Genomic DNA, 22,071 nt, shown 5'->3' on the forward strand with positions numbered 1-22,071 from the left:
ATTTTGCCCAGGCTTCTATTGTAGCCTTCACTATTTCTCACTTTCCCTCAAGAAGTGTGTTTGTGTGTCCTGCAGAAGAGGTTGCTGCACATCACTTGACTATTATATCTTATTATTAACGTCCTGGGGATCATTTAAGATGATGGGCGCTTTGCTAAAGCGGACTGTTCAGCTGTTAACTTGAAACAGTTTGCAAGAGCCTTTAGAAAGCACCATTTTAAAATCTCTCTGTGCTCAGTTCTCACAGTATCTTCATGAAAATGCTTCGTACGTTCGCCCTCTGGAGGAAGGAATGCTTCACTTGTTTGAGAGTATTACGGAAGATACTGTGACAGTCCTGGTAAGATTTCTTATTTTCAGTATTGAAAAAGACTTTTACAGAGCAAAAATACTTACGTGTTGTTTTTCCTTCCAGGAAACAGCTGTGAAATTGAAGGCCTTCTCCGAAAATTTAGCTTCCTACTTATGCTTTTTAAGAAAGATTCTTCCTTATCAGTTAAAAAGGTACTTTTGATTTGATAGATCAATTAAAGAGGCACTAAGCGTCTGGCTTGCAGCATTGTCAGCATCTACAATTCAAATATTAAGTCAATCCTCAAAGTGTTCTGGCTTAAAAGGCTGGATTTTTTTTTTTGCCAGCTGGTTTTTGAGTCTTTAGGTTATGCATGTTTTTTTCAGCCAGGTATTAGAGCTAAAAACATATTGTTAGGGCCTTTTTTCTCCCCTCACAGATGAGACTTTAATGAAAACTGCACAGACTGTTAGTGTTTTTTAATGTTATTCAATAGGATTGATGCTATTCAGGTATAATATGCTAAAATTGTTAACTTCTTGAGCCTGTCAGAAGATTACTTACGTAGTAAATAGAGCAATGTAGTAGAACTTGGCCAGATCCACATACCTTCTGCAGTGAAAATCTTTGTTCCCGAGTGGGTAGAAGAGAGGTGATATATTAATGCAAAGGACTGCTTAAATAGAAGTTTTAGATTAAGGAGGAAGAAAAAGCTTGGCTTATGCCTTCTTTATACCTGTTCTGCTGCTCCTAAGGAAGTAAGAGGTAAATTATATATTTTAGAGGAAAAAGTCTTTAAACTTATGCAATCAGTTACTTGCTGTGAGTGTAAACTGTTCCTGGCTTGTGTCTGAAGCTCTTAAGAGTGGGGATAGTACATGCACACAGTAATTTTCATGTATTGTTAAGTTACTTTGATATATTAATCTTTTTAAAATAAGGTCCTAGTCTTTTGTTGCTTTGGGCTGTGGATGTAGAGAACACTAGTTATCTACTCCAAAACTCATGAACGTTTTTTTAAGATAATGGCTCACTTTTTTTAAAAAAATATATAATTCATATATTCCTAGTTTGGAAGAAGAGTGTGAGTCTTCTCTTTGCACAGCTGCTTTAAGAGCTAGAAATATGGAGCTACACAGAGACATGAAAAGGTTGACTGCAGTCTTTGAGAAGCTACACACCTACATTAGTCTTCTTGCATTACCAAGTAAGTGCCAGTTTTGGCTCTGTTGGTTACAGTGTGACTAGAAGGTACAGTTTTTGTTTTGGACCAGTTCAAAAAGAAACCAAAATCCTGAAATAAACCATCCCCAAACCCCACCACACCAAAAAACCACACACACACAAATCCCACTCTTACAGTAGGGGAAAACAAGGCTAATGCTGCTCTTTAGATACGGTCTAAACTGTGGGGCAAGTGAGTTGTGCACTATGAAATTGGCAATAAGCTACATTATATTATTAATTATCCCTTCCAGTTCCTCCTGTTCTATTAAACGACAACTCATGGTAATGACTAAGTAAAATCAAGCAAAACCTTTGTGTATGTGTGTGTGGAAACTATATCCAAATGCATACTGTAAATAATAAGAGGAAACAGTTATTGTATAGCATCAGGTTATTTCAGCCTTCACTTTTTAGAAGGACCCAGATGGTCCTTCCCACAACTGTGAGCATGTAAATCTTTCTGCATGCATAATTGCTTTTTGAGACCTGAATAGTTGATATTTGTAAAATCTAAATGAAATTTAGGAAACTTGGAAGTCTTTTATCTGCCTACTCTGGCAAATTTGGGGTGTGTGTGTGTATATATATATCTCTAATATTAAAGGAAGGGGAAATTTTAAGTAAGTGAATCTTTTTCTGATTCTTTAGTTCTCAACATACCCCACATGAATGTTTCTAGTGGGTGGAAATCAGATGATGAAGAATCATCTTTTTTTCCATCGTGTTTGAATCTTTTTTTTTTTCCTTTCTGCATTGTAATTCTAGGTACAAAGCCAGAAGGACTTCTTAGGACAAATTACAACTTTGTGTTTACAAACATTGCTACAAGTCTTCATGGATTTCATGATATTTTAAAAGGTAAGAGTACAGGAATAGTGGTATGTTTCAACTCCTCTTTTTTCTGTTTAACATAGCTCACATGCACTCTCTCTGTAACAATGTCAAATGTGCAATATGTGATAAATCTGCTTTGTTTTGTCCTTTAGAAACCAAGATGAGAGACTAAACCTGCTGACTACTTGTTTTAGACATTCACGCATCTTTTTCATGCCTCCATTCTGTTAGCTTTGTTCTTCTAAATTGCTGGAATATTTAATTGTGGCACTTCCTGAGCAGTGTTACTGTAGTTGTAGAACTTCATTGCTCTAGTAGAACAAGCATGCAGAATGGAATGCCATTAAATATATTTTCCTCCACTTCTGTACTGTTGACCTAGGGCCTGCCTTCAAAGTGGAATTGTTCCTTACAGTTCTTAGGTTGATTATCTATTTTTAAGATGAGTATGTAATCAAAGCTTACAAAGAAGTCTGTTTTCCTTTTGAAATTCAACTTCCTCCTTGAAAATGGCTTACCTTCCTTTTCTCAGAAGGACGTGGATATGTTACTTTCTCAAATACTTTTCCCTTTTAAGTCATGTGAGCCTAAGACTCGGATATTGAATGCGACTAAAAATTCTGCCTTTAGTGTCCTGATGTAAACATGTGGAAATTGAAAGTATAGTTGTGGAGTGGATTGCTATGGATTGGGTATGTTGCTATGGCTTTTGGGATATAGAGTACACTTAAATATACACCTTTATTCTGTTCTGTGTAACAGGCATGTTTATTCCTTATGATCACAAAGTTGTCAAAGGTAGTATATCAGACAACCCAGTATCCAGAATAAACTTTTATACATCTCTCTTAAAGATGGGAAAAGTATTTGAAGCTGGAGGTCATAAGCTGAATTTGAAAATGGTTGCTTAAATAGACAAAAAACTGTAGTTTGACATAAATGTGTCTTCTCTTTTTCTAGACCTTTCCAAGCACTACAGTCAGAAAGCTACTTTAGAACAAGACGTTCCAACTGCCACACAGAAACTCATAACTACAAATGACTGTATTTTGTCCTCTGTTGTGGCTTTAACGAATGGAGTGGGCAAGGTAATGAATATTCTTGTTTCAATATAATGCCCTGACTCGTGCAGGTATTTTTTCTTTTTCCCCAAAAAACCTTGACTGAATGATTTGGAAAACACAGGTGTGCCTCTGATATTAATAATCTGTAGTATCAGGTTTGTTCTAAAGTATTTTAAGGCAACAAGATAAAAACAACTGAATGGATGATAAAAGTAGATAACTGTGAAGAGGATGCTTTGCATTACTAAGGTCTAACTTCTATGTGGAAGAGCCTGTACCTTGTTTGAATTTCTTGTTGTAAAGTCCAGTTTCACTAAACAATTGTCTCTTGAAAGAGTAATTGCTTCTCTGAATCTTTCTGGTCAACTTAATTTGAAAAGTGGCTTTTCTTTATTTGTCTAGATTGCCTCGTTCTTTAGCAACAATTTGGATCACTTCACTACTTCGTTGAGCTATGGCCCTAAAGCAGGGACAGAGTTCATCAGCCCTCTTTCAGCTGAGTGTATGCTGCAATACAAGAAAAAGGCGGTTGCTTACATGAAGTCTTTGAAGAAGGTTTGTTCAGCTAATGTGCTTGCCCAGAGAAAGCACAAAGTTGATAGTTGGTTATGCCAAAGAGAATACAAACTACAGATTTCTAGTGCTTGGAATAGATCTTCCTCTGAATGAGAATCTTTGGCTGAGGAAATGGAACCCTTAGAGCAATAATGCTATTGAAAAATTTACAGAGTGCAGTTGCCCTCACAACTAAGGGTATGTGCCAATTCTGCTGTTACCCATTTCCACTAATTATTTCTGTGCCAAGACTCCAAGGAGAAGAGGGTAGCTGCTTATATAAATTTCCTCTTGTATTCACCAGGAATATGGAGTGAATGACATCATGTTCTCATGCTTGAATTTGCTGTTATACAGTAGAGAGCAACAGGGGAAAGAAAAAGCAGCTGAAAAGGAGGAGAAAATGTGCTCACCCAAAAGGGTGAAACACTGCCAGATCTCCCTGTTGTCTCTGTTAAAATTAATGATGAAGTGATGGTGTACTTAACAGTTATCATTAAATCACTTAGTGCAATGCTTATAGAGTGGACCTTAAGATGCATTCGATCATTAGGCAACACCTGGAGTTTTCTGAGCACTTTTTAATCAAGTGTGCATTTTGGGGTGGTATTTTTTGTGAGCTTAAATCATTTTTTCTACTGGCCGGTAAACACTTGGAAGATGTTTTTCTTCCCTTTACTAAAGTAAGGAGTGCAATAAGAAAACGACTGTAGAGTAGGTATCCTGTTCTACTGTGAATCATGTTTTGAGGTTTCTTTTATCCTTTTGTAGCCTTGTGCAGATTCGGTGCCTTATGAAGAGGCTTTGGCTAATCGCAGAGTTCTTCTGAGTTCCACAGAAAGTAGAGAAGGACTTGCACAACAGGTATTCTGGTGTAACATCTACTAATGTATATGATAGTGTATTTTATACATGTAAAGTAGCATAAAATAGTCTTCACATACTGATGTGTTTGGTTGTACATATATATGCACACACTGCAGCTTAAAATTAGACTGCAGATACCATATTTGTAGAATTTGAAAGTAAAACTTAACCCTTTTCAGGCAGGGTTGTCCAAGAGTTGTTCTCCTTTACCTGCGGAATGTATGTGTAGTTATAAGAGACAGAATGATGCCACAGATGCCACCATTTTATGAATGCAAAAAGTCAGGCAATCTTTCATAATTCAAATGCAAAATAAAGACAAGCATGAGGCATACAAATGTACTTATTTCTAATAACTATGTACAGTCTTGGGTGCTTTTTTGGACTATGGAGGATTTATTAGCACTGGTTAAGAACAATTATTTTTCTTTTCAGTTGAAGTCTATTAATAGATTAGTTTATCATTCTTGCAGTGTGCATATATATATATTTTAATTTTTTTCTGGAAGGTGAGGCAGAGGGAGGTTAAATGGTATTTAAAATGCCTATACAGTTTGCTCATCTCCTCATATGACTGAGACTAAGTGATTAATACTGAAAATTCTTTATTAGCTGGGTGTTCAGACTGTGCTTGAGTGGCCATCATTGAACTTTCACAGAAGGAAGACTTCAGTGGCTTTTCTTGTAGTGGACTACATTCACAGTGTGCCAGTAAGGATGAGATGAATTTCAAAAGAAATGTGTGGAGTGATAATGATGTGTACTATTCCATAGTTTTCTTATCTGGACAAGTGAGTTCTTCTGTCTCTATGAGGTGGGGCAGCCAGGAGGTGAGAGAGTGATTGTATTTCTAGGGACCAAACCACAACACTAGCATAGAATGAGACAATGCTAGTGCCAAGCACGTATCTTTCATGTTTTCATCGAATTTTTCCCTGCTTTTTCACCTAATATGGCATTGCCAGTTCTATGAGCTGTAACTTCGTGATGCACTTGTCATTCCATTTAAGTGATATGGTCATTTTTGACACATAACCACAGTAAAGCATACAACTGGAATCAGCAGTGTTTATCTGCTGCTTTATTCATTAGTGCACTTCCGCAATGGTTGAAAATAATACTGTCTTCAAACATTCTGTGTGTGATGTTTTTCCCCCCTTGCATCCAATAACCTGGACTGTAAACTTTCCCTCCTAAAGGTCCAGCAGAGTTTGGAGAAAATTGCGAAACTTGAACAAGAAAAAGAGCACTGGATGTTGGAGGCCCAGCTGGCTAAGATAAAACTAGAAAAAGAAAACCAAAAACTGAAGAACTCTCTTAGTGGACATTTAACTGAAACTATACAAGAGCGTTCCGTTTTGCCAAATGTAGCTGAACAAAAGAAGGAAACCACAGAAAAGAGTCCAAGGGAACCTATTAAAAGTACTAGTCTGGTAAGTGACCTTTTTCCTTCAATAGAGAAAAATCCACTTTCTTCAGTAGTGGTACTGTTTGAGCTGTGGAACGCTAATAATTAAAGCTTTTTGACTGTGAAATGCACTCACACTTGGGCTTCTTGTATTTGCAAAGCTGCTTGCTAATACTTTCTGCAGAGTTTGGAACTTCTTGGCTTTTGAGACCTAGTATCTGTAGTATCATAGAGACGTTTTTGTAGTTTTGTACTGGTATAACTTGGGGGGAAAATAATACATGCTCAACTGCTAGATTTTTCTGACTTCGTAGTCAGGAAGCCTTGCAAGTAGTATAGATCTCTGGTCAGCTCTGAGTTTCCAGTACTTTTTTCATCTGTAGGTATGTTAAAGCAAAGGGAAGTAGGTAATTAGTATTTTTAAATGGGTTGAAAGGCTCACTACAAGTTTGTGCAGTATAACTTAATTTTAACTTGAAGACATTCAAGTGTTCAGTGCTGTCTGGAACACTGTTTTTTACGTAATTTTCATAGGCACATACAACTTGGGCTCAACAATTGCATTTGGATCAGGCATGTGTTCTGTACATGCTCTTCTGTGTTGGGTAAATTCCTTTCCTGTTTATTGCAAGTATTTAAGAGAGGTTGTCCTTTTCTCTGAATTACCACTTCTGAAGTGGTATTAATGGAGATATCTGTAAGAAAGAATCAATCTACTTAGCTCAGCCCTCGATACAATTCTTTCTTTTTTTTTTTCTCATCGCTTTTCTGCTTCAGGATGAAAATGATCTGTGGATTATTTTGAAATCCACAATTTTGAAGTAGAGTGGCATCTTAAGTATTTGGTCCTGTATTTGATCTGTTAAGAGTTTAAGGAGAATGGCTTTTTCTAGCCACGATGCTTAATGTAACTCACAGGTCAACATATTGTATAAATATTTCCCATAAACATAAATCTATAATCCTGTTGAGGTCAGAAGAAAATCCTCTCCTGACTCCATGAAATTAGTTATCTGCACGCACCTCTCTGCTAGAGAGTCTGGTCAGTGCTTGGCACTGAACTGCCAAACTGGAAAGAAAGGAATTCAGAAGATATTCAAGAAATCCAGGATGAGTTTTCCTTGCTCTTCAACATGAAAAGTAATATTTCAATGTATTAAGATATCTCTGAACTAATTTGATGTAATCAAGCACTTGCATCATCACACAAGCCTCTCTGAACTAATTTGTAATCAAGCACTTGCATCATCACACAAGCTGGCTGCATCTTGTTGCTTCTACTGCTTTTTCCCTGTGTGCATCGTAAGGCAAAGGATGTATTTGGAGAGTTGGTGTCAGCTTTAATTTGGTTCAAGGCACTGATGTATATTATTACACTTGTTTGTTACAGGTGGAAGTACTTAAATTTGGGGTTTGTTTTAACTGTTGCAAGATTATTATTTTTTTTAATTTGACATCCTGCTGTGACTGAAGCCACTATGACTTGCAGCTATAGTATCTATTTTTGCAGTTCTCACTTAAGCATGTTTTCTTCCTTGTTCTAGATTGGAATGTTGACTATAACTACTGATAATGAAAAGGTAATCTGTTTTAAACATTATTAAAGTGCATCTGGTAAATAGTTCAATTCTGATTCTGTGAACTTATTCCAAATGTCTCATTACCAAGAATACTGCCATATAATGGCATGAGTCGCCCGTGTAGCGTGTATACTATGTTTTTCAAGCTTCTGAAATCCATGTATTTCTTAACTTTCTTCTGTTTAGTGAACTGTTACCTTTTATTCATGTAAGCAGTTTGGAGCAGCATGAGCTGTGGTCCAGGTCTGTCCTCTGTAATCTGAGGAAAGCACTGGTCTGTTTGTACTTCAGAAACCCTCACTGCATTCCAAGCCTCAATTCTTCACCCTTGGGGGGTAGCTCAAGCTGCAAAAAAGGTCACTGTGTTGTCTGGTGTTTAATACTTAACTGTACGCTATCCCAAACCAGGGCTCACACCAAAGAAACTTTGAACCAGCTGTCAGACTAAATGTTAACTGCTTTTTGTTTAGCACGGCTGTAATGTAGTGCTTGCCCCAGCAGGAACATAGCAGAGCAAGGTTCATTGCTTTCCCTTTTCTGTTGCTGCAGGGAACTGATGTTTTTTGGCTTATTTGCCCTTTTCTTCTGAAAATATGATTAAAAAGGGGGTGGGGGCCAGATAATAACTGATTCAAGATCTTAAAAGAGCAAGGTTCATTGCTTTCCCTTTTCTCTTGCTGCAGGGAACTGATGTTTTTTGGCTTATTTGCCCTTTTCTTCTGAAAATATGATTAAAAAGGGGGTGGGGGCCAGATAATAACTGATTCAAGATCTTAAAAGCTACTGCATAGTGCTAAACTTGAAAGTAGTGACGAGTGATGGAAAGCTGCATCTAGTGGGTTACTCGGTAATTTACTGTAAAGTGGTAAGTTGTGGGTTGTTTTTTGTTTTATTTTTTAAGTGCAAATGGCTAAAGAAATGTCTGCAACATGCAACATTAGAAATAGTTTTGACTGTTGTGAGCTTCTTAAATTTGGTTATGTGAAGGAGTTCTTTGCTGGGAAAAGCCAGTAAGTTTTTATGTAGGTGAAAGCAGTCCACTTCTGTAGCAGATTTTCATCTTCATCAGACTTGATATGTTAAATCAAGCTAACTTCTTGTATCTTCAGTCAGCTCTCAGTCCTTTAAGAAGCCTGACACTAAAAGTCATCTCCTGTAATTTGTTTATTGTATTTGGGGAATTTAATGCTATTGGGTAGAGCAGCCAGGCCTCAGGAGGGAAGGAGATAAGTCAGTATGTAGGAGAATATAACGTAAACATAAATATGTCTGCTTAAATTTTTGCTTTGCCAGGCTCCAGATGTTGAGTCTCGTGAAGACCTGATAAAAAACCACTATATGGCAAGGATAGCAGAACTTACATCTCATCTGCAGCTTGCTGACAGCAAATCAGTACACTTCCACGCCGAGGTGAGCACGCAGGCTGTGTCTCTACTGAAAACAATAAATCCCCTTGTGAACTTCCCACAGGCCAGTGTTTTGACAGTGAGTTTAATTATATGGAACACAATGTTTTGTAAAAATCTGTTCCTGGGGTATGTTTTTTGGCTATGGTCTACAGCAGATTTTCGTCTTTATCAGAGACTTGGTATGTTAAATCAAGCTAACTTCTTATATCTTCGGTCAGCTCTTGGTCCTTTAAGGAGCCTGAGAGTGAGAAACTGCAGAGTGATCTCCTGTAATTTGTTTATTGTATTTGGGGTAGCAGATTTTCATCTTCATCAGACTTGATATGTTAAATCAAGCTAACTTCTTGTATCTTCAGTCAGCTCTCAGTCCTTTAAGAAGCCTGACACTAAAAGTCATCTCCTGTAATTTGTTTATTGTATTTGGGGAATTTAATGCTATTGGGTAGAGCAGCCAGGCCTCAGGAGGGAAGGAGATAAGTCAGTATGTAGGAGAATATAACGTAAACATAAATATGTCTGCTTAAATTTTTGCTTTGCCAGGCTCCAGATGTTGAGTCTCGTGAAGACCTGATAAAAAACCACTATATGGCAAGGATAGCAGAACTTACATCTCATCTGCAGCTTGCTGACAGCAAATCAGTACACTTCCACGCCGAGGTGAGCACGCAGGCTGTGTCTCTACTGAAAACAATAAATCCCCTTGTGAACTTCCCACAGGCCAGTGTTTTGACAGTGAGTTTAATTATATGGAACACAATGTTTTGTAAAAATCTGTTCCTGGGGTATGTTTTTTGGCTATGGTCTAGTGTGCATAAAAATGGAAACTGTAGAAAGGTACTTCCCTAAAAAATAAATCCTTTGGTAGCCTTGTCTCAGGTATATTAAGTAGTACAACGTGTATCATATATAGGTTTGTTCATATAAGCTGAAGCATCTGGTAGTTACCAAGCTAATTTTTGACTTCATCTTGAAGTGATGTTGACATCATACAAAAAAAAAAGGAGTCTATCATGGAGTGATGGAAACAGCTCTGAGAAACTGGTTCTCAGGCATAAGTTACACCTAACTTCAAGAGCTAACAAAATGATTCATTGTATCTGACTTCCTGTTTTCATTTCAAATCATGAGGTAATTTTTCTTGAAAGTAGTGACCATTTTGATTTATGTAATTAATTGTTGTGAAGTATACCAAAGCTCCAGGTTGACAGTGCAAATCCTCTTAAATATTTTTTTACTCGTAAAATGACATAGTATGGAGGAACCATCTTTGATATTTGGGCAACGTATGAAGTGAGTTGACTGTGTTGCTTTTTCCTTATGAAATATTTCCTAGTAATTATATGAAAATTATGATACTTAGAGGATTGGCAGTATGATAATTCTGTAAAAATATAGAAAAATTTAATGTTAACTATTTCATTACAGTTTCATTTAATGTGTGCATGCTCTGACTTAAGTTTCTTGAAATCAAAGGATTACACAAAGATGGAAACATCCAAAATAATCAGTTAAAGATGGTGCAAGGCAATACTCTGGAAATAACTTTCCTCCCTTCTACCCTCCCTCTCCTGTTCTGATTGACAGTGTCGAGCACTTGCCAAAAGACTGTCTCTGGCAGAGAAGTCCAAGGAATCGCTTACGGAAGAGCTGAAACTTGCTAGTCAAAACATCAGTAGGTTACAGGCAAGTAAAATGTCATATCATGTAATAGATGCATTTTGTTGCCCTGTGTAAAAGGAGGTTGGAGGAGAAAAATTACAACCATTGAGCATGTACTAGGAAAGTGCTGAAAGTGCAGTTTCCTAGATAATGCACCACATTCATAATCCTTTCTAGTGCATGCAACTGAAAGTCTTAGAAATGTCAGGGTGGTTTTTTTGGAGATGGATAGCTTAATATTAAGCAAAAATAACTTCAGGGTAATCCTTAAGAAGCCATTGTTAACAGTAGATAAGAAGTCTTATAGCAGACATCCTGTGAATGTCCTGTCACTTTGTCCTTCCCCTCCACGCAGTTCAAAAAGGAGCCAATGGTAAAATAAAGTATATATAAATATTCAGTGCTTAAATGTCTTCGTGTTTTCTTCATATTTAGTTCCTATCTTTATTGCTCACCTGTCTGAGACAGTGATTACCTAAAATGCTCCATACAGACAGTGAATATAATGATATACACTTAAAAGAATGATTCACGAACACAAGATGCTCTTTTGACTTGTTCCTTTAATAAATTCCACAACCAATATTCAACTCCACATGAGATGTTCACCTCCAATTACGTATTAAACTCCCTAAGGAAAGATAGCAGGTGCATCATTTTCATGTTTTTTGTTTATAGCCTGCATAATATTGCATCATGGAATTGTTTGGATTGGAAGGGCGCTCTGGTCCTCTCCTTCGGTCAGAGCAGAGAGAGTTCAGATCAAGCTGTTGAATTGGGGGTTTCTTTTACAGCCTTGTTGACTTTCTGTCACTATTGTTCAGCTTCATAAACATTGGACTGTTTTTTGCTCTGTCCTTGATCATTCAGCTTTCCTGGCCCCCTTTAAATTCCAGGGCAGTTTTACCTGGGATCTTGCCAACTGCCAAGCAGACCCTGAAAAAAGCCAAAATCTATTCTTCTAAAATCTCGGGTTGCTGTAATTCTACTATTCATCTTGCTTTGCTCAGAATCTTAAATTCTATTTACTCAAGGTTGCTGCAGCCAAGGCTACCATTGCCTTTCACATCCCTGACCAGCTCTTCTGTATTCATGAGTAACAGTTCCAGCAGGCCAATAGGCCTCTCAGGCCTACTGACCACTAGTATTAAGAGAAGTTCTTTACCACACTCAAGGGAATTCTTGAATTGCTTGTGTCCCACCTTGTTGCACTTCCAGGAGATGTCAGGTTGGTTAAAATCCCTCATGAGGATTAGGGTCTGGAATGGTGAGATTTCTATCCACTTGTAGCAAATGCCCCCCATATCACCCCTGCTGTTCCCCTCTGATCCCTACCTATGAGATCTTAATTGGCTTCAAACCACTCCTTCACATCAAGTGTGACTTCTCCTCTTCCTAAAGTGTATTTACCTCTACGTTGCTGCATTCCACACTGTCCTACCATGTCTGTCAAATGCCAGAGGGATCATAGATGGTTGATTCCTTCAGCTTTGTGTGCCATAAAAAGTGTGTGTGGGGAAGTTAGGAAACAAAGCAAATATAAGGGGAACAAACCATGCATGAGACTTCAGGTAAAAGAAAAATAGCTATTGAGTTGCTTGCAGCAAATGATGTAGGTTTGGTTTTTTTCAATGGTTTAGCTTGATTGCACACATTCAGCAAAACCATATAGTTTACTAAGTGGAGATCAAAGTTGGCTGCTTTGCCAGTTGTCACTAATATTGAGCAAAGGCTTCTGGTTTGTTATTTTTTTCTCACTTAGGATGAATTGATGACAACAAAGAGAAGTTATGAGGATCAGTTAAGTATGATGAGTGACCATCTCTGCAGCATGAATGAAACATTAACTAAACAAAGGGAAGAAATTGATACGCTAAAAATGACCAGTAAGGTAAGTTGTCAGGTATTGACATTAGGCACAGGCTGTGGTTTGGAGGTCTGTGGGTTGCACTTGGCATTCCTGCAGTATCACCCTTTAACAAACCAATTCACAAGCCATAGTTCTTGTTCTTGGCCAGTTAGAAAGAAAAATCCAAACCCGGTCCTGAACAATTCAGAAAAATTCCAGAAAAAATGCTTGTAAAACACTTCATGTCACTGCCTTAACGTAGGCTTTCAAAGCGTACCCTCTGATGGATGATTGGTACCTTTTTTTTTTGTTTATATCTGGTGAAAATAAACTATTTGCAATCTATACTGGGTGTTTCTGATCAACTTATTGGTAAGAGTGTCTTTCCTGTGCTTGTCTCTTGGTTGCAGTGTACTCTGTTCTTGGCGGCTATTCTTTTTCTGTGTTTTATTTCTGTATTCTAGCTTTTCAGTTACTTGTATGTAGGATTGAAAACTTTGCCACTTAAATTCTTCTGTGACCTTAAAATGCACATTTAATTTTTTTTTCCAAGCAGGGAGTCTATCCATTTACCAGAAACGAGTTTTTGACTAATGTTAGTGAGGAAAAATAGAGAAGGCTGCTGTTGGAGCTGTCAGTGCTTAAACCATGGTATATTCTCATGGTTTGAGGGAGAAACGGATCTTGTGAAAGATTTTGCCCTTCACTACTCTGGTTGGGAAACTAATTATTCTCCTTAATTGTGGAATGCATGGAAGCGGATTTCACTGAAGGGTTAAAATAAAAATCCATGTTTTGATTAAAGGTCCTGTGACAGCAACTTTTATTTTTTAGAATAGATTCTTCCCCTCATGTACAGCACTGTTTTTCTTCAGATGTTTGAGTGCTTTGACTTGCCATTGCAGTCTTTAAAGCTACTTTTCAGTATGTAAGCTCTTGTGTTTTTTTAAAGGGAAGCACTTGGCTGCATACTGACCATACCACTTCATGTTTTTATAAATGTTTTCTGGAATTTGTCACTTGTCATACCTCTAAGACTTGAAGTGTTACTCTGTGTGTAAGGAGGTAATTCAGAATCTCCCAATGGTAGACACGGATTTTGAAATGTTATCAAACATAGTGATTCAGTTGAAATCAGAATGATAGATTTATTTCTTATCTGAACTATGTGTTCTGTTCGCTTTTTTCTTGTTGCAGGGAAATTCTAAAAAGAACAAAAATCGATAGCTTGCAGCTCATCAACTGTCTTCAGAAGCTGCTGCTGCGCAGGATGCAGTTGGTGGATGTTCACTGTCTAATTCCTGTTTGTTACAGGAAGCAGAGGTGGTATTGGGTCTAGTAAAAACTGATTTGGTGCTGTAAATGGCTTTAAAATATTTAGAACTTGTGACAGGTAAAACAGAACTTAATGTTGGCTCTAAACCAGGAAATACACACTGTGGATAATTTATATAGTAATTACCTTCAGTTTTTACTGTGCACTTTTTAAAACTAGGTTTTAATTTCATGTAATAACTTCATATTTTGTATATTTTCAAATATTCTGCATTAACAAGTTTGGATCAGTGCAGTAGTTGTCTATTTTTGAGTTATATGTTAAATTGTCAATGTGTACATTCCTTTACCTGCTAATAACAGTTTAAAAATTAATTTTGAGACTTTGGGCCATGCAAGATGTGCAGTTACTGTGAATGTCTTATTCCTGTTCTCAGCCCTTTTGAATTAATTGGAATTGTAGCTTTAAATGACTTCTATAAATTCATACAAGTAAACGGGATCACTTTTCTTTTAGGTTGCAATTGTGGAAACTTTTGCTGCTTGTATTTGGCACTTGGAAGCTGCTGCTGCTGCGCAGGATGCAGTTGGTGGATAGAAGCTGCTGCTGCGCAGGATGCAGTTGGTGGATGTTCACTGTCTAATTCCTGTTTGTTACAGGAAGCAGAGGTGGTATTGGGTCTAGTAAAAACTGATTTGGTGCTGTAAATGGCTTTAAAATATTTAGAACTTGTGACAGGTAAAACAGAACTTAATGTTGGCTCTAAACCAGGAAATACACACTGTGGATAATTTATATAGTAATTACCTTCAGTTTTTACTGTGCACTTTTTAAAACTAGGTTTTAATTTCATGTAATAACTTCATATTTTGTATATTTTCAAATATTCTGCATTAACAAGTTTGGATCAGTGCAGTAGTTGTCTATTTTTGAGTTATATGTTAAATTGTCAATGTGTACATTCCTTTACCTGCTAATAACAGTTTAAAAATTAATTTTGAGACTTTGGGCCATGCAAGATGTGCAGTTACTGTGAATGTCTTATTCCTGTTCTCAGCCCTTTTGAATTAATTGGAATTGTAGCTTTAAATGACTTCTATAAATTCATACAAGTAAACGGGATCACTTTTCTTTTAGGTTGCAATTGTGGAAACTTTTGCTGCTTGTATTTGGCACTTTGGATTTTGAAGTAAAGAGCACAAATAGCTGAATTGGGATACTTCTATGAAATTGCTTTAAGCCCTTACTCAAGCATTTTGTTTACACATGTGTATATATATTGGTTGAAATAGCTGTTTAAAGCTAGAGGAAATTGTGATCGTCATTTGCCCCAAAAGAGTAAAGCGATATATGTGTGTAGATTAGCTCAGCTTACTGTGCTCTCTTACAGTAAAGAAGAATATGAAATACATAGAAGAATTAAACACTGAATTTGCAAAAGGTCTTCATGGAATTAAATTGTGATGGATTTACTAGGGGGATGCACGTGGCTTTTCCTGTGTTTTGGGAAGTTTGTGAACTTTAGGCCTTTCCTAAGATTTTGGGTTTTTTTAAGTGAAGTCTAACAATACGAGAGTTCACAGCATTGATTTTTTTTTGTTGTTGTTTTTTTAAATCAGATGCTGTGCTGCTCCACACTTTACACTGATCTTCTGTTCCACAATTTACATTATGGCACTTATTTGTCATATAAGGGTTTACTTTGATAACAGCTGTGATATGTATTGTTAATATGTAATAATAAAATCAGCTACGTGAAACCAGATGGACTTTTTTTGATTCTGGTTATGCCCAGGTTGTGCAGTGTACACCGAGTCCAGGCTGGCATTCCTTACCTTCTGTGTAGTTTATTAGCATTATGTTGAATTAAAAACTACATGGTGCTTGGGAAGTTTTTACTTTCTCTCTGACTATTCTATTGCAACAGATACAGCTTTAACTGTTTCAATTAGGGTTGGAAGCTAATTGCTTTCTGCCAGTTCTTCTGAAGCTGCCTTTTCTGACATTCATCTTGCAGTGAAGGTACTAATTTATCATATTTTAATTCACTGGATCAAATTGTTGAACTTCTTACTGATGCTGGTTCTCATAGGTGGCTGCATTCAGAAAAAGGTTTTGCCTTTATGCCATTGTTTTGGAAAGGCCCAAGAAAAAATACACTTTGAAGATTGAGCATTTAAAAATGTGCATTAAAAAAAGTTAAATCGCAGAATGATATGGGGTTGGAAGGGACCTCTGGAGATCCTCTAGTCCAACCCCCTGCCAAAGCAGGTTGCACAGGAATGTGCACAGGGGGGTTTTGAATGTCTCCAGAGAAGGAGACTCCACCACCACTCTGGGCAGCCTCTTCCAGGGCTCTGCCACCCTTAAAGTATCTATAATCTAAAATTTTATTTTACAAGAGTATAACCCCAACATCAAAACTGGAATTAATATAGATACATAATTTATAATTATAATTCTATAATATAGGCATAATATTAGCAGGCATTTAGGTGCAATTCCAATGTATGTTAGCTTATCAGCATTTTTTCCTTTCAGTATCTATTTGGAAATGTATTTGGGTGTCCCTCTCGCCAATCAGCAGTAAATATGCTCAGCTCGAGTGAGCAAAATTATCTCTTCCTGCCTTCAAGGAAATGTTGCCAAGTAAGTTTCAGACAATTGCAAGCTATCAATACACAAAAGTAGAATCTTGGAAAAAAAGTTAATATGGTATTTTGGATACTGTTGTAGTAATGCTGTGAGGGGGATAGTATGTTACATTTAACTTAAGTTAACTTTAACTTAACTGGAATAAGTGGAAAGGCCTAACGAGCTTGTGCTTATCCCCTAACCAGGTGGTTCTCAAACTATCTTAAATATCTAAATTGTTAGTGAATAATACTACACTATTAAAAAGCTGAAAGTTGTCTTCAGTGTTATAGTGAAGAATTCATCTTTGAGATTGAAACTTCTGGAAAATTCTATTTGAATGACTTCATATGAAAGGGTCTATGCAGATTATGATGGAATGCCCAAAATTTGGGCAAAGAAATTGTACTAATACTGGAGTTAATGTTCAAAAATTTACAGTGTGAATAGTCAACTTCTAGTTGATTAATTAGGAAACTAATGACAAACTTGTGAATTAGGAAAATCTTTAGAACAATATAGTATAAAATCATGGTTAAAGAAAAATCCTAATGCTAATTAATTTTTTTAATAGACAGTTCATCATAACCCAAGTTTTCAAAGCATTTTTAGAGAGCTTAATGCATTTCTACGTAACACTGGGCACCTCATGAATAAGCTCTTCTACTCATGAATAAGCGACCAATTCAGGTAACAGCACTATTTCTTATTAATGGTTTTAATAACTCGATCTTCAAAAATTCTGTCTGAACTTTGGTTTAAACCTATACTAAGGCTTTCAAAGATTTCAAAATGTTTAGCTACCCTAGATTTCTGAAAATACATCCCCAGTAACTACTTTGTGTGTTCAAAATAAATACTTGCTATAACTGAGAGTGAATTTAACTCTGAGATTGCCCTTTTAAGAACTCCTTCATGAGTTTTGAGAGTACCAAGAAGCATTAAATATACTGGCTATTTTAAAAGGCCTTAAGCTCTTACAGTTCATAGGTTTCCCTGCCTGGAAGATTAACTTCTAAACCAAGATTCTTAGGCTGACATCATCATAAACTGCACAAGGGTGTTACCTCATTGCAGTTTAAATAATGATGTGATTATTTTAAACTGTTACATATATAACTATACATCTGTGATTTAAATACCGAGCACCTTAAGTGCTGATTTAAAAATGGTGGTGTTTGCTGTGTCTTTTGCTAATTCCTTCAGATTAAATCTTAACCAGCTGAACATTTTCACACTAGATGTCATCTAGTAGAGCTCCGAGCAGCATCGGTATCAGGCTGAAACACTTGGGCTTCCCATCTTTGTTGAAGTGCACTGGCTATTAATACGGGGTATTTTCCCTTTTTACCAAGCCAGCTTCATTTCTCGTTTGTCCTTGTAATTTGCTTTTTCTGCTCTCCCTTCCCTTGCTGACAGATGAGTTGAATTTTTGGCGGGGAAAGGTCTGTGGCCCAGCGTGATTCCTTGGTGCTGACTTTGGGCACAGCAGGAGCCCGTCACTGTTCAGCAGTGCTCACTGCAGCTCCAAAGAACAGATCTGCTCAGGCATCAGTTGTGAGCAGGAAAGGAAATAAACTTTTTTTTTATCCACGTATCACCTATCGTGAGACTGGGAAGTTATTTACTGGCTTGGTTGAGCAATGTGAAAGCTTTTTTTTTTAATATATATTCAACTTTGGAGAACCATCTGGCCCTGTAAAGTGGGCAAACCTGTTGTTCTTCAATGCAGTATGTATGTGCAGTAATTTGAGAGCACTATCTTAGCAACAGTGGGGTCATAATAAAAATAAAGCTTAGTGCAGTAAAAAATTGTAATTGCTACCAGAGGTCTGATTACTTCCTCCCACAAAGGCTGGATGCCGCTCTATTAAGAATGCTTGTTCTGTCTTATTCTGCTTTTGCTGCTTCTGTTACTACTTGCAGTATTACTCAGCAGTGAATTAAAACCATGTTTGTTTAGGAGAGGCCATGTTTGCCCTAATTCCTGATTCTTTCTTTTAATCACAGAGTTTAAAACTCGCTTTAACTATCCTTGTGCTGCAGAACTGCTGGGCTTGGTTACAGATGGGGACAGAGCTTTTGGGCTTTTTGGGCTTTTGGGGACCTTAATGAACAAGGCCTGACTGGGGCTATGGAATCCACGGCGTGGAAACTTGCCTGGGGGCAGTTCTCATTGTCTGCCTCTGCTGTGTGTGTGTAGGCAGCTTTAGACATGTCAATGCTAATTCACAATCACTTGGCTTTTTACAGAAATATTTGCATCGCTGCAATACCGAGGTTACATACTTGAGCCACAAAATAAGAAGCCTATGTTGGCCTTAGTTTGCATGGTGAGCCATTGTGCTAACAGCCCTGTAAGAATTTTAGTTTTGAGCTTTTAATATGTGAAACTGTAGAGATAATGGGAGAAATCATACTTTATTTGTACTGGTTTAACTTGTAATTCACCTTGCATGTCCAAAGCTTTGTGAACTCATGAGGTCTTACCCTAAGCAGTAGCCTCTTAAATCCGGGCCTGGTGTCAAAAGCGTGTTTGTGGTCTCCCATAAATAACACAGCTTGATCCTGAGATGAGCTAAACCCACAAAATTGAAGAGTCCAGGTAATTTCTGGTCACTTTAAGCATTGTGGGTTCTTTCATGAGTTGACCTGAAAGCTCATCTGTGGTGGAATGTAGCTTCTTGCAAACTTTCTCTGTCTAAAGTTCACTGTTTCTGAAATGAGTAAGGGAAGACCTTACATCTCCACACACACCCCTTCCTACTAAAAAAGGGAGTCTTCATCCTCGTCTGCCCTCCCACTAAAGCTTCAAGTTTCCTTCCTCTAGTGTTTAGAAAGCTTCAATTTGGGCTTAAATAGTAAATGCAGAACACTTCATTCAGGAAAAAGATATTTTAATGATGTTATTAGCTTGAAAAAGTCTGAACTGAGAACTTCAGTATGGTTTCATTAACTGCAGCCTTTGGTGTAAGGAACAGCTGTAATACTGGAATTGGTGCTGCACCCCTTAATTGCCTTCTACTTAATTGGCTTTCAAATTGGATATAGTATGTGCAATGTTGGACACAGCAAATATTCGTATTGCAGGGAGGAGAGGGGATCAATTTTTCGAAAGTCTCTTTTGACCTCTGGAAAATGGGGGTTTATTTTCAGTCCAGACAAGTAGACAAGGAGAAGTTTCTCTTAAATTATCGATCTAGCCCAGAAGGGCAAGAGCGTTTGAAGCCAACAAGCACTCACCCTCTCAGAAAAAGAACATGAGTGTGCTGAATTTCTGTAACCAATTTATATGTAGTAAATATACAGTACTTAAACAGTGCATATACTATACTTGTGAGGCTTTTTAAATAGCAAGAGTACTAAGTTAAAAACTAATTATATGAGAGGGAGAGAAGAACTTTGAGTTGTGCATTGTGGTTTGAGTTCTTAATTTAGATGGGCTTCTGCAGAAATTTGTTGCTAAAATAAAAGGCAAAGTAGTAGAGCACAGAGTTAGAATTAATTTCAGAAACGAGTGCTTTTCTGTCTCCAATTACTTGGTTCTAGTGAGATAAGACTTGACAAGTTTCACTTCAGACAAAGTAGTCATAAGCAATAAACATTTTATGAAAAGGGCAATATACTGGAAATCATGTTAAGATCAACATAAATATAGTCAGCAATGTAATGGAGCCTGTCTCCACTCCATTTCCAGAACAGCCTGTCTCCTTTGGCAAGACTTTCTGACAACATGAGAACTTGTAGAACAATCTCACCAGCTTCCCTTACCATGGAAATTCAGCCTGGGCTCACCACTGGCAGGTGGCAGTGTCTTCTGTTCTCACCAGAGGCTGCCAACCTGCATCCTCCAAGCCTGTTCCCTAAGAGGTACCCATTACTGTAAAATAGTGGTAGTTCACCTCTGAGTCTCCCACTCTTTCAGTGGCTTGCCCTTCCTCATCCCTCTTTGACTGCAACTCATCTTCTCTTACTCTCGAGTAGCAGATTTTTACCCATAAACCCCAAAGGGTTGATTAATCTCATTAAAGCATAAGTTTTTTTTTTTTTTCTTTTCTTTGAGGTGTTCCTTTGTTGGGGCATGAACATTTGGACACCAAGAAGTCCCTGAGTTTCTTTTTTTGACAGTGCTTGCCTCTTTGGAGACAGAAAGGTTGACACAGCAGAGAAGGAAATGTCTGTTCTTACACTACTTGGAAAATCATCCTGGCTTAAGAACTTTTAAGAAACTAGCAAGTTTATATATCTAAAGTAAATGGCTGTGTACCCCTAGCTGAATGTTCCAGCCAGCACAGTGCTACCAGAGAGACATCTAGGAAGGGTGTACAACTGAAGAGAATGATCCTGGAGTCCTTGTCCTTATTAGAGGCGTGAGGCTCCTCCAGAGGAAACTCTTTTGGAGGAAGGGTCAGTTTAGGAAGGAACAAATTGAAGCTTTTGAATTGACAGCTCCAGGAAGAGTTGGCCTTTTGAGCTCAAAGACGTTGGCTATCCCCCCGCTTCCCCATCTTAATTTGTGGTCCTCTTGGCTGGTGGAAGAATGAGTTCTGCCCTTCCATGGCTTTAGGACAGGCCTATCAATACCCCATAGACAGCTATGACCAACTACATGTGCAGTAAAAAACTTCCACAGAATCACAGAATGATACGGGGTTGGAAGGGACCTCTGGAGATCATCTAGTCCAAGGTCCTGCCAGAGCAGGTTGTACAAGAATTTGTCCCATGTGAAGACTCTACGCCTTCTCTGGGCAGCCTTTCAGAGCTCTGCCACCCTCACAGTGAAGAAGTTCCTCCTCGTGTTTAGATGGAACTTCCTATGTTCAAGTTTGTGCCCGTTACCTCTTGTCCTGTCACTGGGCACCACTGAAAAAAGACTGGCCCCATCCTCCTGACACCCATCTTTAAATTATTTATAGGTATTGATAAGATCCTCTTTCAGTCTTCTCTTCTGAAGGATAAAAAGACCCGAGTCCCTCAGCCTTTCCTCCTGACAGAGATGTTTTAGCCCCATAGTCATCTTTGTAGCCCTCTGCTGTACCCTCTCCGGAAGTTCCCTGTCCTCCTTGAACCGGGGACCCCACAACTGGACACAGTGCTCCAGATGGGGCCTCACCAGGGAAGGTAGGAAGGGAGGATGACCTCCCTCGACCTGCTGGCTACACTCTTCTTGAGGCACCCCAGGATCCTGTTGGCCTTGGCCACCAGGGCACATTGCTGGTTCATGGTCATCCCGATGTCCCTCAGTCCTCTCGGGTCTTTCTCCACGGAGCTGCTCTCCAGCAGGTCAGCCCCCAACCTCCACCGGTGCGTGTGGTCCTCGCCCACCTTTTCTTTCTTCTTCCCCGCTTTCCGCGCGGAAATTAAATGAAATGGAATTAAATTTCCCGCGGGTGGAGGCGGGCAGGGGGGCGGGACGG

General features: G+C 38.1%; 2 protein-coding genes across 6 annotated transcripts in view; both read left to right on the forward strand.

Moving 5' to 3' along the window:
• PPP1R21 (protein phosphatase 1 regulatory subunit 21) overlaps nt 1-15,775 on the forward strand; it is a 32,370-nt gene extending 16,595 nt beyond the window's left edge. The window contains exons 10-23 of one of the 5 annotated variants that reach the window (XR_001414150.1): nt 239-504; nt 1,363-1,499; nt 2,285-2,377; nt 3,314-3,441; nt 3,820-3,972; nt 4,744-4,836; nt 5,452-5,550; nt 6,039-6,272; nt 7,792-7,827; nt 9,121-9,237; nt 10,821-10,919; nt 12,658-12,786; nt 13,942-14,023; nt 14,645-15,775. Coding sequence is in view for 4 of the 5 variants with exons in the window: in XM_014962447.1 (XP_014817933.1) it covers nt 239-504; nt 1,363-1,499; nt 2,285-2,377; nt 3,314-3,441; nt 3,820-3,972; nt 4,744-4,836; nt 5,452-5,550; nt 6,039-6,272; nt 7,792-7,827; nt 9,121-9,237; nt 10,821-10,919; nt 12,658-12,786; nt 13,942-13,971 (1,614 nt within the window). In the remaining variant the exon portion in view is untranslated. Of the gene's footprint in view, nt 1-238; nt 505-1,362; nt 1,500-2,284; nt 2,378-3,313; nt 3,442-3,819; nt 3,973-4,743; nt 4,837-5,451; nt 5,551-6,038; nt 6,273-7,791; nt 7,828-9,120; nt 9,238-10,820; nt 10,920-12,657; nt 12,787-13,941; nt 14,570-14,644 lie in introns of those variants that run through there. The other 4 variants (XM_014962449.1, XM_014962447.1, XM_014962451.1 and 1 more) reach the window with 4 other exon arrangements.
• A 153-nt stretch (nt 15,776-15,928) lies between these two features.
• The window catches only part of STON1 (stonin 1), a 29,007-nt gene continuing 22,864 nt past the window's right edge, over nt 15,929-22,071 (forward strand). The window contains exons 1-3 of the mRNA XM_014962452.1: nt 15,929-16,042; nt 16,562-16,669; nt 17,229-17,344. The gene's annotated coding sequence lies outside the window, so the exon portion shown is untranslated. The remainder of the gene's footprint in view (nt 16,043-16,561; nt 16,670-17,228; nt 17,345-22,071) is intronic.

This window comes from Calidris pugnax, unplaced genomic scaffold (genome assembly GCF_001431845.1).
Source record: "Calidris pugnax isolate Ruff unplaced genomic scaffold, ASM143184v1 scaffold147, whole genome shotgun sequence".
Lineage (NCBI taxonomy): Eukaryota > Metazoa > Chordata > Aves > Charadriiformes > Scolopacidae > Calidris > Calidris pugnax.